This window comes from Portunus trituberculatus, chromosome 43 (assembly GCF_017591435.1).
Source record: "Portunus trituberculatus isolate SZX2019 chromosome 43, ASM1759143v1, whole genome shotgun sequence".
Taxonomy (NCBI): Eukaryota; Metazoa; Arthropoda; class Malacostraca; order Decapoda; family Portunidae; genus Portunus; species Portunus trituberculatus.
The window spans coordinates 13,779,411-13,796,910 of record NC_059297.1 but is presented as its reverse complement, the minus strand read 5'-3'; the positions used below and the strand labels follow the sequence as shown (position 1 = coordinate 13,796,910).

Genomic DNA, 17,500 nt, shown 5'->3' with positions numbered 1-17,500 from the left:
AGGGAGCGAGGGAGGGAGGGAGGGAGAGAGACATGGAGGAGAAAGAAGAGGAGGAGGAGGAGGAGGCGGGGACGTGATGGTGGATATGAGGAGGTCTGGGTATAGCAGGAAGGCCGAAAGGGATGAGAGAAAGATGGGAATGAAGGGGGGAGGAAGAGAGGTATGAAGGGAGGTGACAAGGGAAAAGAAAGAAAAGGAGGATAAGGAAAAGAAAGGAAGGATATGTAGATGTCAAGAGAAGAGAAATGAGTGAGCAAAAGGAAAAGGAAAGGAAAGGAAAGGAGATAAAAAAAGGAAAGAAAAGGGAGGAAGAATGAAAAAGGAAAATCGAGGATATATCAGATAAAGAAAGAAAGAAGGAGGTGCAGAAGGAAGAAAGGAAGAAGAAAAGAAGAAGAGAGAGAGAGAGAGAGAGAGAGAGAGAGAGAGAGAGAGAGAGAGAGAGAGAGAGAGAGAGAGAGAGAGAGAGAGAGAGAGAGAGAGAAGGAGAAAGGAAGTAAATAACAACTAGGCAAGAGGAAAGAAGCTGCTAGAAGGGAAGGAAACACACACACACACACACACACACACACACACACACACACACACACACACACACACACACACACACCGCCACAGTGAGATCGGTAGCCTACAGACTCTACATGCTACGCAGACTTAAGTCACTGGGCACACCAGCTGATGAGTTAAAGGGGATATATATCACCTTCATCCTGCCCAAACTTATGTCTGCCTCACCAGTGTGGTCTTCCTCCCTCACCTGCACTCAACAGCAACAATGCCCAAAAGAGGGTCTGCAGAATCATACTTGGCCCTACCTACACCGACTATGATCACGCCCTCTCTACCCTCGATCTCCCCACACTGGCTACCAGACACCAAGCGGCCTTCGTCAAGATGGGTAGAGGCCTGCTACGCCACTCACGGCTACGACATCTCCTCCCTCATGACGCGCCCCAACCAATCCATGCCACACGACACACAAACGTGGTCATATCCCTCAGGGCTCCAAGAACTGACCGTTATCATCATAGTGCTATCCCCTCCATGGTGCGAGCCATAAATAGCTAAGTTAAGGTTCTAATCTTAAATCTTCCTCAATCCCCATATGTATGTACATCTTCAGGTAGTGCTATCCCCCCCATGGTGCGAACCATAAATAACCATTAGTAGCTAAGTTAAGATTCTAATCTTAAGTCTCCCTCAATCCCCATATGGACATTTTCAGTACGTATGTACTACAATTACTAATAAACAGTATTATTATTATTATTATTATTATTATTATTATTATTATTATTATTATTATTATTATTACACACACAGACACTCTCTCTCTCTCTCTCTCTCTCTCTCTCTCTCTCTCTCTCTCTCTCCTAACGTCCTCCCTCCGATGCTCATAATAAACTTCCCTTTCACCGATAAAGTTTTGATGAAAATATCGCAGACCTTCAATGTCTTAGAATGAAGACTGAAGACGAGAGGATGGTAGTGGTGGTGGTGGTGGTGGTGGTAGTGGTGGTAGTGGCGGTGGATGTAGTGGTGGTGGTGGTGGCCGTGGCGGTGAAAGAAAACACACACCAACACACATACACATATACATACACAGACCCTCCCTCCCCCCCCCCACACACACACACGCATGGAAGATGACTCATTCGTATTCTCTCTCTCTCTCTCTCTCTCTCTCTCTCTCTCTCTCTCTCTCTCTCATATATATACCCTCACCTGCACAATAACACCCTTATTTTCTTACCAGCTCAATACAGTTTCTCCACAACGCTGACTCACCACCCTCCACTACACACACACACACACACACACACACACACACTCTTGCAGACCACACCTCCTCCTCCTCCTCCTCCTCCTCCTCCTCCTCCTCCTCTTCCTCTTCACTCCAGACCCAATCCTGCCTAAGACGTCATCCCCTCTCGTTCCCTCCAAGTCCTCGTAGTCGACCTTGTTTCGTCAGCAGAAAAGAAAATCATCAACGTATTGGTTTCTCAGGATTATGAAGTGCTGACGAGGAGTGTGTGGTCGATTGAGTGTTGTTTTGTCAGGATTGGATCACGTGGTTCTAATTGTGTATTTATATTTTAACTTTTGTTGTTGTTGTTGTTTATATTCTTCTGTGTGTGTTTAAATGTTAGTTGTTTTGTTTGTGTGTAAGATCTTTTTTTTTTTTTTATCTTTTGTGTGTGTGTGTGTGGTATATATATAAACATACATACTCACATACACATTCATGCTCTCTTTTCTCTCTCTCTCTCTCTCTCTCTCTCTCTGTGTGTGTGTGTGTGTGTGTGTGTGTGTGTGTGTGTGTGTGTGTGTGTGTGCGCGCGTTCCTTAAGAACAATGAGGAAAATTTAGATGTAAATAGTAAGAGAAAAAAAAAGTTGAGAAAATTCGCAGGTTTTTTTTCTCCTTTTTCTTCACTGGAATGGAAAACCGCTAATGACTGACTGATAGTGGTGGTGGTGGTAGCGGCGAAGATGATGATGATGGTGATGATGATGATGATGATGACGACAATGCAGACAATATGGTAGTCACGCCTCGATATTCCATAAACAATTCCACAGGAGCAAAGAATGTTCTCCTTAATTTTGCTCTGCTGAATGAAACCCCAAGATCGGTAGATAAGACCACTACTCTGAAACACTTACACGTCAAACCTTTATTGTTTTTCAAGACTCTGTATGTAGATAAAGTTGAACTGTTTCTTTTAAGGATTTTTTTTACGGTTCTAATGATTTTATAACAAGATTTTTCATTACTAATAAGATGAACATTTTTGAGACTCGGTTGATCATCCATGTTGCCTTTGAAATAGCGGTGGTGAGAGAACAAAGTTAGATCACGAGCTATACTATCATGTTTTTATTGACCAGGCATTGATCGTCATACTTTGGCTAATTCTTTCGACTCTGTAAGAAGACTTGCGACAGAGTGGGACTTATTTTCTTCATACTTTTGTTACCCTTGGCCAGTCCTCCTCTGTTACATAAAAAAATACAAACTGGCACCCCTCCTTCACCCAAAACACGGTAAAATCAAGCCCTCTGCATTCAATATTGATATAGTTATTGGTACACTATCCAACAATGAGTAATAATTTGAAGGCTAAGAACTTCTTTTTTGCTGCTTAATAATCATTTTAACAAGTGAAAATTTTGCAGGAACACAGGAGAACGTCATGTGTGTGTGTGTGTGTGTGTGTGTGTGTGTGTGTGTGTGTGTGTGTGTGTGTGTGTGTGTGTGTGTGTGTGTGTGTGTGTGTGTGTGTGTGTGTGTGTGTTCACGAGGAGGCAGGTGCAGCGAGAGGAATTTTGCGTCTGTCTATGTGCTGTTTGAAGCAACGCACCTGATCTCCCTGCGGTGGTGGTGGTGGTGTTGGTAGTGGTCGTTGTGTCAGAGAGAGAGAGAGAGAGAGAGAGAGAGAGAGAGAGAGAGAGAGAGAGAGAGAGAGAGAGAGAGAGAGAGAGAGAGAGAGAGAGAGAGAGGTGTCGGATTATCATGAAGAGCGCAAGTGAAGAGGTGGTGCAGCGGTGGTAGTGTGGTGATGAAGAGTGATCCTGGTGGTGGTGGTGGTGGTGCTGGTGGGGGTGGCGGCGGTGGAGGTGGTGATGATGGTGGAGGTGTCCCTGATAATGATGAAGGGATTAGCTAGCCAGAAGTTATGTAGTGGAAGTAAAGTTCAGAGGCAGTGGTGGTAGTGGCGGTGGTAGTGGTGGTGGTGGTGGTGGTGGTGGAGTTAGATCCCCACAGGAGCAGTGAGAAATAAAGAGAATTCTCACCACGCTCCGCCTTAAACCGCCCCCCCCCTCTCCGCATCTTGACTTGCCTGGAAACCTTTTTAACTTTACTCCTTCATCCTTCACTTCCATTTACACCTCCTTGCCTTTCCCGCGTCCTCTCCCTAAGCTCCTACTGCCGAGCCTTCTACTTCCTCCCTCACCCGTTCGCCTCTCCTCCCTCCTCCCTCCCTCTGTGTCCCTCTCCCTGCCCTCCTAAAGCCCGGACAGGTGGCAGTAATTACCAAACAACACAGGTAGCGGGTTACAGGATACACAGACTAAAAGCTGAGAGATAATAGCAAGTTTTACCTGCTCTTTTTTCCTCCGTATATCAGCCAGACAACTTAATACCACCAACTTTGAGAGGGAGGATGTAAAAAGTTCCTCTCTCTTCCACTCCCTCCTTCTCTCTCTCTCTCTCTCTCTCTCTCTCTCTCTCTCTCTGTTTTCTTATTATTACTTATTTTTGCGTCTGGTTCTTTATAGTGTCCTTCTCTCTCTCTCTCTCTCTCTCTCTCTCTCTCTCTCTGAGGGACCACCACCATCCACCATGGACGCTTTTCCCCCCCTCTAATGAAAATGCAAATTATGACACGGCAATAAAAAAAGGAAGGTGGTGGACTGGTGGTGGTGGTGGTGGTGGTGGTGGTGGTGGTGGTGGTGGTGGTGAGGAGGAGGAAAGTTGTATGAAAAGGGCACGAGTAGAAAATAACAATAAGTGTTGGTTGGTAAAAAGAAAAAAAAGAAAGAAAAAAAGAGTTGCCGGGAGTGTTTTTTGCCGTGATGAAAAGTGTCATTATTGCCGTCATTAAATTGGCTACAAAAATATTTAACGAGAGCGTCCTAAAAATATATATTCACGAATTTGCATATCGCTTGAAAATTTTAATTAAGTCTCTCTTTTGAGGGCAGCCCTTCCATTCTCGCCGCCTGTCTGGCCCTAATCCCCCTTCCATTCCTCTGCCTCCGTCACTCCGCCCAGGAAAAGAATATATGCTAGGTATTACACGAGTACGAGAGAGAGAGAGAGAGAGAGAGAGAGAGAGAGAGAGAGAGAGAGAGAGAGAGAGAGAGAGAGAGAGAGAGAGAGAGAGAGAGAGAGAGAGAGAGAGAGAGAGAGAGAGAGAGAGAGAGAGAGAGAGAGAGAGAGAGAGAGAGAGAGAGAGAGAGAGAGAGAGAGAGAGAGAGAGAGAGAGAGAGAGAGAGAGAGTCTGTAATTGTATCTGGGCATCCTCATCATATATCCTGTCCCTGTCACTCTCAAACCACCGAGCCTGTCACGCTGGTGAGGTTGGACAAGGCGCGTGAGCGGTCACACACACACACACACACACACACACACACACACACACACACACACACACACACACACACACGAAGGCTGCTTCTTTGTAATGGAAAATACTCGTGTGACCAGACCTTAACTACGGGTGTTCCACAGGGATATATTCTAAGACCAATTTTGTTTATTAATAAGATAAATGATGTAATTGATGTTGTGTTCATTTCAGATTCACAATATACATAGGTGTGTGTGTGTGTGTGTGTGTGTGTGTGTGTGTGTGTGTGTGTGTGTGTGTGTGTGTGTGTGTGTGTGTGTGTGTGGAAGTGAAATTACTTGGACTGCTTCCGACAGGCTGTAATGAGAGTTACTATGGCTTTTTAAATGATTTTCTTTTATAATTCCGGGTTCTATATCACATGGGGGAGGAAAATAGGCCGCACTTGAAGTTATAGAGATTTTCAAGTGTTTTCATGATTGAAAAGAGCAACAAGGATCCTACAGCAATAGTATAAGATAAAAAAAATGTCACGATATTTTCACGATAATCTTACTAAGAGTCAAAGTATTTTAGAATTCTAGATACCTGCGTATTATGTACACATGCCCCGTAATTTTTTTTGCTTCCTTTATTTTGCTTTGATTTTTTATATTCGTGTATAACAACTTAATATTTCGAAAGGACCAATGAAGGATTAACCTTTTCACAGAGATATCCGAAAATTCAAAGCACTGAGAACATGAAAGGATTGAAAGAACGTGTCAGTCCCCAGCCAGTGTAGTGTTTATAGGTGTGTGTGTAAAGGAGGAAAGAAATATCTGAGTGGTTTGTGCTTAAGGGTAAGGAAGGTGTACTTGATAACAGTCAAATGGTTAATACGACGATGATATTGTTCGCATTCAAGGTCCGCGGGGTTTGAATCGCTCTGGACACGGTTATTAGTGCAGTCAATAGATTGGTGTGATCGACAGCATCACAAAGGATCAGTGACGGGAGGGAATGAGGGGAGAGGCGTCTGTTTGTACTCTCACTCATTTCAGCTTGGTATGCATCACAGTCACTCCTATGTAAACAGCCCACAACAACTCAACCGCGGCCAACACACGCAATACTCCTCGACCACACCCCACACAACACACCACAACAACACACCTCCTTCCTTTCCTTTCTATCACTACCCTATCGCACCATCTCAACCCAGGCAGGTAAGGAGAACTGAGAGGAGGAATGTATGAAACGCGATATCCTCTTCTACTCTCTGGTTCTTCTGTTTGTCATGCTGGTGGCCACATGACTCCACTGCACTGACTTCTAGCCCTCGCCAAGTCTGACAGAAGGGACGTGGCTGCTAGAACGGAGTCAGAATGTATAGGCCTGCTACTTGACCAAGAAGCAACATCTACACTGAAGGAAGCCGGATGGGGCGTGGCGCTGGATATGATTTACAGTAGGATCAATGGAGATGAGGTGTAGGATGTGCAAAAAGGAAGGGTTCAAGAGAGAGAGAGAGAGAGAGAGAGAGAGAGAGAGAGAGAGAGAGAGAGAGAGAGAGAGAGAGAGAGAGAGAGAGAGAGAGATGGTTTTTACGAGCGGTAGGCAGTACTAGGATGCAAAATGGAGGAAAGAAAATAACCGAATGAATGAATGAATAAATGCATTTTATGAATTAATAAATGTAGATGGGAAAAATGAAAAAAAATATTGAAAGGAGGAGAGAAAATAAAATTAGGAAAGAAGAGAGAAAAGAGAGAAAAAGGAAAGAGGAGAGGAGGTGATAGGTATTGTGAGAAAGAAAAAAAAGAAGAAAGGAGGAAAGAGACAAGAAGGAAATTTGACAAAAGAGAAAACACTAACATTTGAATTAAACTTCCTCGCTGTCTTATCATCAGCATGTCCAAGCCAGTGGATAAGGAGACCGAACGAGGCGAGAGAAGAGGAAGGTGAAGAACGACAGGAAAGAAATGAAGGAACGGATGAAGAAATGAAAGTTAAAAAGAGGTTTGCATAATAACTGAACACACAAAAAGAACCGAACAACATGAAGACACAAGCGTATAAAACAGTTAAAGGAAAGACAAAATAGCAAGAAATACTGGTAAAACAACAAAACGAGATGAGACAAAAAGAGAAAGCATAGAAGAAAGTATGAAGTAAAAGCAGAAGTAGAGAAAGAGCCTCCCCGATCTCGTGTCTGGCTGGGTCTGTGGCCACAAGGTCGTATCAGTGAGCGGTGATAGCCTTCCCGGGCCTCATATCCAGTGTGGCTGTCCCCGTCTTTCATCCAGAAGGTCACCTCTATTTCTCGGCCTCCCACTCACTTCGTTTCCCGCAAACTTCTCACGATTTTTCTTCCCAATCCACATGCCCAACCCTTTCTCTCCCGCCTGAAAACCTCTCTCTCTTCTCCTTCCTCTCCAGTACCCTCAAAGATCGTCTCTCCGTCAACTCCTTTTCTTCTCAATTTCCTCTGCCGTCTTCACCCTCCCGTTCCTCCTTTCTTTCCGAGAGAAACGCAAGGTGTGGAACGCTGTGTGAGACTTTGATTCCCAGCTCCCTGCCATCCCTTCCCTCCTTGTCAACCTTATCCCCTGCACTGCCACTAACACTCAAGGATTAGGTGTGTGCTTCACTGTTTGATCTGCTGCAGTCTCTGACGAGATAGCCAGACGTTATTCTACGGAACGAGCTCAGAGCTCATTATTTCCGATCTTCGGATAGGCCTGAGACCAGGCACGCATCACACACCGGGACAACAAGGTCACAACTCCTCGATTTACATCCCGTACCTACTCACTGCTAGGTGAACAGGGGCTACACGTGATAGGAGACACACCCAAATATCTCCACCCGGCCGGGGAATCGAACCCCTGTCCTCTGGATTGTGAAGCCAGCTCTCTAACCACTGAGCTACCGGGCGTGTGTGTGTGTGTGTGTGTGTGTTCCGTCATATGTTGGCCAAGTGATCGCATGCTACATCATCTCAAAGGAAGCTTAGTGCCCATAAGTCTGCTCTACGGGTGTAAGATCGAGCTGCTTCACACACCACACGCACATTCCTCTTGGTCAAGGCCGGGATCTGCGCGCTAGATGGTCACTGAATCTTAGCAACCGGAGAGAAGCGTCAACTTTAGCTTTTTTAAATGACTAACTAGGACGTTACCAGTGTGTGTGTGTATGTGTGTGTGTGTGTGTCTGTGTGTGTGTACTATTTTAACCTACAGTTATATTAAGCATTTTCCGAGCAACTATTTCTCCTAGATGGTCGTCTCATCTATTTTTGGAGGCTTAGATAGTCTGTATCGTCTTGTGGTTGTGGTGGTGTGACAAGTAGGATCTCTTGTGTGACGCTTTTGTAAACCTGTGTTCAAGCCTCCCCGATGCAACCATTGATGGGAGGTACTGTGTGGTGTCCATCAGTGTCTATGCGCTAGCTTGCAAAACTGTTACCTTCCAACTGCACTCATTCGAACTCGATCAGGTCGTGGAGATCGTTACGTCCGAGTGCTAACAACTCTGGCTACCGCTTCGCTGAGTGTCTGTGTGTATGTGTGTGTGTGTGTGTGTGTGTGTGTGTGTGTGTGTGTGTGTGTGTGTGTGTGTGTGTCAGTTATAGCCTTTCAACCCAGCGCTTATCGGCACGAACACATGTTTACACGGATTTTATCGTCGTGCAACACCCCACAGCCGACCTCTCTGGCCTGAGTGCGCGGCCACATCTGGTGGAGTCATGATTTATCAAACGACGCGCCTGCAGCAATCAGGAGCCACACGGCCGTCATATTTTAACCTAAAGGCTGCACGGGAATCGAGTCACCGTTTACATGGTGAATAGTCTGCGAGGTATGCCATTCCGCCTCCGCATTTTTCCCTCTTGATGTGTCTGTCATGACCCTAATCTCCTGACTCGTTGGCGCCGCAAAATGTGCCCAGCCTCGCACAACCCATTGCGCGGTGGCAGTTTGGGAGGGAAAAAGACAACGAACATGCTGAGGTGTCGCTGGCAGTGTCAGGTTCCTGCCATGCATTACGTCTGGCTGACGCACCACCGGATTATTTTAATGTGCGTCTTGTAGTTACCCGCCATTAGGGTGATGGTGCGCCCCGGGTCAGGTCGTGTCGCTGGTGAGTTATGCTGTGCTTCGCCGCGCTCAACAAGTAACGAGGCTCGCTGTGTGCTGTCGCGTTATGAAATCCGACTGTTCTTTAGCACCCCATTAGGAGGAGCGCCCACCTGCCTTCATTATCCAGGCAGGTGTTCGGGTCTTGTTCCGCCGCGGCCGGGAGGAGGCGGGGGAAGGGCACAGGTAAGCTCGCCAGGTGTGTAAGTTGTCCAATTAAGAAGACGTGTGACGATGGCCGGTATCAGGCGGCATCTCCCTTAATGCAAACTCGTCCCTATAACCTTAACTCCACCCGCCATCTTAGGTAAACGAGAAGATCTCGAGTATTATCACATTTCTTCCACTATTCCTCCCACCTTCTTTGTCTCCAGTCCTCCCATATTCCCTCCTCCTCCTTCTCCTTTCGGTCACGACAAAGTAGCACCAGCACCACCAGAACTCGTGCCAAATACGAAGGAAAAATCCGGAAAATGGCATCGTTATCGAAGACGTTACGTTACGGGAGACATCTCAGACAGAATCGAAACCAAACCTTCTTGCACCGAACCACCAACTCTGTGTGTGTGTCTGTCTGTGTGTGTGTGTGTGTGTGTGTGTGTGTGTGTGTGTGTGTGTGTGTGTGTGTGTGTGTGTGTGTGTGTGTGTGTGTTAGACATTCGAGGTAATCCAAGTCTCCCCACTTTAGAGGACCTTCAGTCGAAATTTACATGACGCTAAGTTCCTCACGGGCTGGGTACGGGCGGAATTAACAATGTCGGCCCGGAGCGAGGAGCGACGAGCCCCCGGGGACACAAGGGAGAGACCGGCAGAGGCGGAGGCAGAGGTGGCAGCGGCGGTAGAACAATTACGAGCACGGAGTGGGTGAGAGGAGTGGTGTTGGTGAAGTTGTGTGGAGAGGTGGAGAAAACGAAGGAAGGGAAAAATAAAACATAGGCTTATATGTGATAAAAATAAGGAATTAGAATATACTCTTTATAGAAATGAATAGTAGAAGGAAAAAACGAGAATAACAATAATAATAATAATAATAATAATAATAATAACAATGATAATAATGATAATAATAACAATAATGATAATAATAATAATAATAATAATAATAATAATAATAATAATAATAATAATAATAATGGGAAGAAGGGGAATAATAACAATAGTAATAACTAACACTACTACTACTACTACTACTACTACTACTACTACTATTATTATTATATTATTGTTATCATTATATGAAGAAGAAGAATGATAATGACAACGATGACTGTAACAAAAAGAAGAGAAAAAATAACTAGATTATGAGGAGGAGGAGGAGGAGGAGGAAGAGGAGGAGGAGGAGGAGGAGGAGGAGGAGGAAAAGGAAGAGGAGGAGGACGACGAGAAGGGGTGGAGGAGTACAGGAAGAAACAGGGCACTTAAGAAAAACAAATCCAGACAGCTCCCAGAAGAGGCATTAGAATCAACTCATCGCTTTGGGAGCAATCGTGCATAAATCTTCTCCAATACTGCGGACACACACACACACACACAAACACACACACACATACGCACACAGACACACACACACACACACACACACAACACACACACACACACACACACACACACACACACTCCTCTAAGCTTCCGTGACATCACTCTCATTCTGGTCCTTTCTCCATTGCCTCTGCCTCTGCCGGGTCCTGGGTGTGCTAAGTGGCTGTACATAAGCTTGTACTGCACTTTACTTCAACTAGAGCACGTAAGCCATCTCTCTGCTTGGCAAGGTACGTACGTGTATAGTGTACAGTCGTGGTTCACAAGAGGAACTTTCTGCATTCATTTCCACTGTCTTTTTGGGATTTCCTTTCTTCTCAAGTCCTGTGATCTATTGACAAACTCCCTTGAAGGACACAAAACTTGTAAATTTTCACGTTAGAGGAATTAAAACTGAAGGAAAATCATTAAATACGGCGGGTGTATGGTTGTGTCGGTGTTTTCTAGTGTACGTTAAGAGTTCAGTGAGTTTTGGATATTTTTATCTCCAATTCCTTAAAAAACTTGAAGTGTATGGGGATGTAGTAATGATCACCTCCCTTCTGAACATTTTCCTTTAAGCACTCTAACACACTCGTATTCTCATTAATATACATTTTTTTCATCTTTGATATAATTAATAGGATATATTGATAAGAAAAAACGGAACGAAACTATTATTGTTGATGGTTAAGGAAAAATATGGTGGAAATTAAATTAAGATGGGCTTAGTTCAATTGAGATTAGATTAGATCAAGTTGGACTGGATAAAATTAAGTTTAGATCAGTTAATTTTGGTTGATTAATACAGAAATACGTAGAGAAGGTTGAAATAACTCAAATGAAAATTTATATAAAATTACAGAAGCTGAAATATTTATAAAGGGAAACTACCGTTGATGTTTCAGATAAGGTTATGTTAAATTTGGGTGATAGAGAAACAGAGGAGAAGGCTAAAATATCTGAAAGGGAAATGTCGAGGAAAAAAATATTGTTCCGGAGGAGAGAAATGTCAGGAGGGGTGAGGAAAGTATAACACGTAGCTCCTCAGGTTGGCTACAGTCTCTATTGAAGCATCCGTGTTTGTTTTCGTAATGATATTCTTGTTCGTCTCGGTCGTGTGGGTTGAGAGTAATTCCAACGACGTGTTTCTCCAGCCCGCTTGTCAGGCGTCTATTCACTGGGGCTTTAATCATCTCACGTGTGTGTGTGTGTGTGTGTGTGTGTGTGTGTGTGTGTGTGTGTGTGTGTGTGTGTGTGTTTGATACAATGTCTCACTCTTCCTTTCTCTCACTTTTGTCATTTGTCTTCTATTCTCCCTCCTCCTACTTCTCTGTATTCTCTTGCTTCTTTTTCTGTCATCTAATTTCTATTCTTTCTCCTCCTTTTTCTTTTTCTTTTTCTTTTTTTTTCATCTTCTTTCTTTCTCTTTTCTTCTCTTCTCGTCCTCGTTAGTCTTTCTAGCAGACCTTCTCCTTCCTTCTGTTGTTTATTGTATTCTTTCTCTTCTATTTTCCTCAAATTTCATGCTAAATTATACTCTTTCAGAGAGGAATAGGAAAAGACGCATGCATCTTCTTCTCCTATATCTCCTTGCTTTCTCTTTTTCCTATTTATCTATTCTTTCTTCTATTGACATGCTAATTATCCTTCTACTCTGTCTCCCGCTTTCCTTTCCCTGTTATTCATATTCCTGCTTTTCTTCCCTCATCATAGTAATCATCTTTTTTTCCCCGTTTCTATTCATCTTTCGTTCCTTTTCTTATTTACGCATATTCATTAACTTTCTTAGCCGTCCTCCTCTTTCAACTATTCCTCAGTTTTTCTCCTATCTCTCACTTTTCTTTTTCCTGCTTTCCATGTCCTACCCTTTGATCTCAGTCGTCTTCTCTCCATACTTTTCTTCTCAAATAAACAGCTGAATAGGCCACAAAGTTTTGTTTGCTTAAGTCCCCTTCACGTCATTAGCTTCTCCCTCCGCCTAACTAAACACAACGCCAAAGGAAGGCTTATCTGATATCTCTCCATACAAGTCCATTCTGCCTATCTTTTCAGCGGCCTCCTTATCACGGCTTTCCATCACCGCATCAAGCACGTACAATAGTCGAGAACCGTGACGGAGTGTGGAGTGATGTGTGATGTGTGATGCTTCATGACTTGTAAGCTCGTATATTGCAACGCTTCTTTCTTTTATGAGGATTCTTTACATGGAGGATGGAGATGAATAGTTGCATTTTCATTCGTGTTTTCCTCTCCAATGATGCAGAATTCTTGTTAAATTATCACTACAATTATAAGAAAAGCAGGCTTGAAGACCATGGTTGCCAGTATAGCTTGATAAGACATGGTTACTTTGGAAGAAACGACGAGGCGCTTTGAGAATACGGATCTCACATAGTCCTTGCCGAAGACGGGACAGTTATACAATGTGGAGAACGTGTGTGAATCTCTCTCTCTCTCTCTCTCTCTCTCTCTCTCTCTCTCTCTCTCTTTCCCTCCTTGTGAGTCGCCATTAAGTAATTCTGGCCTTATCAGCTCACGTTTTCTCTTTAACCCTTCCCTCCCTCCCTCCCTCCCTTGCTTCTGCCACTGTGCTGCATCATATATTCTTTTCAGTTGCTGTCATCACGGACACTTCAACTGAGCCTCTCCAGCGCACGCCGTCTCTCCCTGCAGTCCTCGCCGCAATGGATTTTCTATTCAGCCACGGCGCAAGAGGTGCATACAAGCCAGTCCCTAACAAGACCACTATCTTTAGCCAGTGTAACCTCCGAAAATAGAAGGAAAAAGCCACATGTTTTTTAATTCTCTCCGTAACAGTAGTCGCTTTCAAGGTGGAGTGTGTGTGTACTTTAGGTAGCTTTTTTCCTGGGTATTTGGGGAGTATCAGGAGGGAGTGAGGCTTTCTCGTTTTACTTAGGCAGGAGGAGGAGGAGGAGGAGGAGGAGGAGGAGGAGTCGACCCTCGTATAAATAAACACACACACACACACGGAGGCCAGAAAGGAACGATGCATCAACTTTAAATGTTTCATCCCTCTAGCTTTTATTCCTTCCACGATATACTTGGTGATGCTGCTCCTCCTCCTCCTCCTCCTCCACCTCCTCCTACTCCTCCTCCTCCTCCTCCTCCTCCTCCTCTTCTTCCTCCTCGTCGGCATCGTCCACCTTCTTCCTCACCGTCCATCTCCGCATAAATATGTCACGCCTGACCACATTCTCAGACGTGCCAAAAAAAAAAAAAAAAAAAAAAAAAAAATCGCCGCCACCAGACCATCTTTATATATTCATTGAAATTCTGGCATCTCTTCCTATAAACTTGAAGGAAGGACGCCACCAAGGAGGCAGCAGGACGCGTAGCACAGGACAAGGAGGAGATAAAAGAAAAAAAAGAAAAAGAAAAAAGAAAAGGAAGAGAAGTAAAAAAAGTGAAGGATTTAAGATGCACAAGAAGAGAGAGAAAAAATATACAAGAGTACCAAGAAAGAAGGAAGAAAAAAACCTGTGAAATATTAAAGCTAATTAGCATGAGCAAACACAGGAGAGGACGAGTCAATGTTTGATGTATGAAAGGGTGAGAGGAGGAGGAGGAGGAGGAGGAGGAGGAGAAGGAGGAGGAGGAGGAGGAGGAGGAGGAGGAGGAGGAAGAGGAGGAGGAGGAGAAGGAGAAGGAGAGGGACGAGGGGAGGACGAAGAGGAAAGCAGGAGGACGGAAGGAAGGAAAGGAGGAGAGAGAGAGAGAGAGAGAGAGAGAGAGAGAGAGAGAGAGAGAGAGAGAGAGAGAGAGAGTAAAAGTAAGGCAGAAAATTAACAAACACCCCGGCAGTTTCCTCGAGGCGTTCCGAGCATGACGTGTGCCTTGGCCTTCCTGGAACCTGCTATTCCCAGTTCATCATCACGGGATATTAAGTACGCAGTTCGTCGTGTGTTATCGAAGTCCCGCCCCACTCGCCCCTCCATTACCGCCCTCGGAAAACAAATGCTCCCCGTCCTCGGCCTCGCTACTTCATCAATCTTACCTTCGTTTCGTCACCCTCTCTCTCTCTCTCTCTCTCTCTCTCTCTCTTTCCCCAACTCTCCTTCCTCTCATTTTTTCCCCTGGTTTCCCCTCTCTCTCCCTTTCTTTCGAGCTCCAGCTGCCGCATCGAGATACATTCAAACCCAAAGCACGTTTCTCGTCGCCTCGCCGCCTCCTCCTCCCACCGCCGTCACCGTCTAGCCTGGAACAAAACTTGACGGCGAGGCGCCGGCGGGAGTCTCGACTAAATGGCGGCGCACTGGCGAGGTAGTGGTGGTGATGGTAGTGGTGATGAACTCAACATGATCTTTACATGAGTTTAGTCAGTTGCAGCAAACAGGGGCTAAATTACGCTCTATACAGATTAAAGTGATGATGCAACATTAATGTGGGTACAGAAAAAAAGATGGCTAAAAGAAGATTCGTGCCATATTTACAGGATTAGATGGTATCACTGTCATGGGAAGAATATCAACTCCGTCCTTGACATCGAGTGGCCGTGTACGTGTACATCCCATTGTGGGCGTGTGGCTGCGGACGTATGCTGGCTGAAGTACTCACCTTCTGATACGTGGGGGCGGCGGCAGTGGTGGGGCTGGCTGGGAAGGCGCGAAGGCTCCCTCCAATACATGGTCCTTCAGACTCAGCCAGTCGCCGATAGGAACACGATGCATGGCTAGGGAGTCCTTCGCTTTCCGCCACTCACTTTTCAGAGTTTTGGACGCACTCTTGATTTCTTCCTCCAGATTTGTGCCCTTCAGCCAGTCAGGTTTCCACTGGACCGATTTCACCCATTCTAGCGACTTTTGGGTGTGGGCCTTCCAGTCAGGCCACGGCAGAGACTCTTGACTCAGCTGGGGCCACGACAGGCGGATCCTGGAGGGTCGCGATGCCTGGTGCCCGAGATGGAGGCCTTGTGGTATTCTCTGCAGGTCCTGCGAGTCATTTTTCTCGTAGCGTCGCCGAACGGACTGGCACACTATGGGATTCTTTTTCTCGTGAGCATTGAGGTTTTTAGTTACTCCGTTGTTGTTGTTGTGAGCAGCGGCTGGGATGTGTTCCTGTGCCTGGCTGGTCCTAGTCTGTATGTACAGGGAGGCTGTCACCTCGTGGGCTATCATGCCTCCTCTTCTTGCCCCTCCCCTTCCGTCCTTTTCGTCTTGTTTCTACCCTCCTGCACACTCTCTATTACGCTCACTCTCTCTTATTATTTTGGTTTTTCTCAGATAATATTGTTCAAGTTCAGTGTTCTGATTATGTTCCTCTAGGTATCTGCGCATCACGTCTTTTTTTCTCAGCTTTTAAAACTCTCTTATAACTAATTTTCACCTTGAAATTTCTTCAGATGTCAAAGTCATTCTCACGTAAAAAAGACTTTGGCGTTTTAGTGTTATTTATTTTCTTTATTCATTCTTTCACACTCGATACTGTTTTTGTTCATTATATCTGAAATGAAACTTAAGAAAATGCTTAATGGGAAAACATGAGCCATACTATTGTTCTCGTGTGGTAATTAGCCATATAAAGCTGTGGAGGCAGGTAAGATGAACTGACGGAAAGGTGAGAAGCTGTGACGCAGTTCTCTCTCCATCGTCTGTCACATCCTCCGAAAAGATTAGGATGCTGACTAAAAATTAAGAGAAAATAAAACCACTTCTCGTAACAGCGTTTATGTTCCGTCAGGATAAAGTGTGTGACAGTGCATGTTCTGTTAGTAGTATGTTGGTAGTGGTGGTGATGTACTAGGAATGGGGTGGCGACAGTGGTATTGGTAGGAGTGGTGGTGGTGGCGGTAGTGGTAGTGGTAGGAGTAGGGGAGTGGTGGTGGTGATGGTGGTGGTACTGACACATCTCAAGGGCACATGACTTTTTTATATTACTGTGTTTATAATATGTACCCATGGCAAACCCAACCACGGCTGACTCATTTTACATTTCGCACAATCATCAACAAACGAACCGCTCCTTTACAAATTCATAGAAAAGAGAACTAACAAACTAACGAAGACAGGCTGATGGCAAAGAAAACTCGCATTTATAGAAAAAAAAATGGACGACAGGGTCTTTAACCAACAACATCCTCGGCGACAGCCTGGCGCCCGCCACCGCCACGGCGCCCGACACACAGCTGGAATTCCCCGCTGGGCATGACATCGAGTTCAAAGGAAATTATCTTCTCTATATAAAATCTTGAGGGACTGGAATTCAAACATTTCCACCATTTCGATTCTAAGAAAACACTATAAACATGACGACTGACGAGTGACTATTTTTGATGTGTGTGTGTGTGTGTGTGTGTGTGTGTGTGTGTGTGTGTGTGTGTGTGTGTGTGTGTGTGTGTGTGTAGAGAGAGAGAGAGAGAGAGAGAGAGAGAGAGAGAGAGAGAGAGAGAGAGAGAGATGCTTTGTTTGATGCGAATAGTTCTTCTTAGTTTCATTTTGGAGGTGAATTCCCAATTGTCCCATTCAGGCTATCCTACCACCTCTCTCTCTCTCTCTCTCTGCAAGCCGGTAGGATTAGGAGAAGCAGGGTTCGAGATAAAAACAAAGATCAAAAGTGTAGACGATTGCGATGATTAATGCTTACAATGAAGGGAGCAGTGCATACGTGTGTGTGTGTGTGTGTGTGTGTGTGTGTGTGTGTGCATCGATTCTGTCATCTGTCTTGTACAAGTCGTGTCTGGTATACGTGCCCGATACATGTATTTGTGTGTGTGTGCGTGTGTGTGTGTGTGTGTGTGTGTGTGTGTGTGTGTGTGTGTGTG

General features: G+C 45.0%; 1 protein-coding gene across 1 annotated transcript in view; it reads right to left on the bottom strand.

Moving 5' to 3' along the window:
• LOC123518431 overlaps positions 1-17,500 on the bottom strand; it is a 67,612-nt gene that overhangs the window by 48,101 nt on the left and 2,011 nt on the right. Inside the window, exon 2 of the mRNA XM_045279246.1 lies at positions 15,298-16,182. Within this exon, the coding sequence (XP_045135181.1) occupies positions 15,298-15,857 (560 nt within the window). The 5' untranslated portion in view covers positions 15,858-16,182. The remainder of the gene's footprint in view (positions 1-15,297; positions 16,183-17,500) is intronic.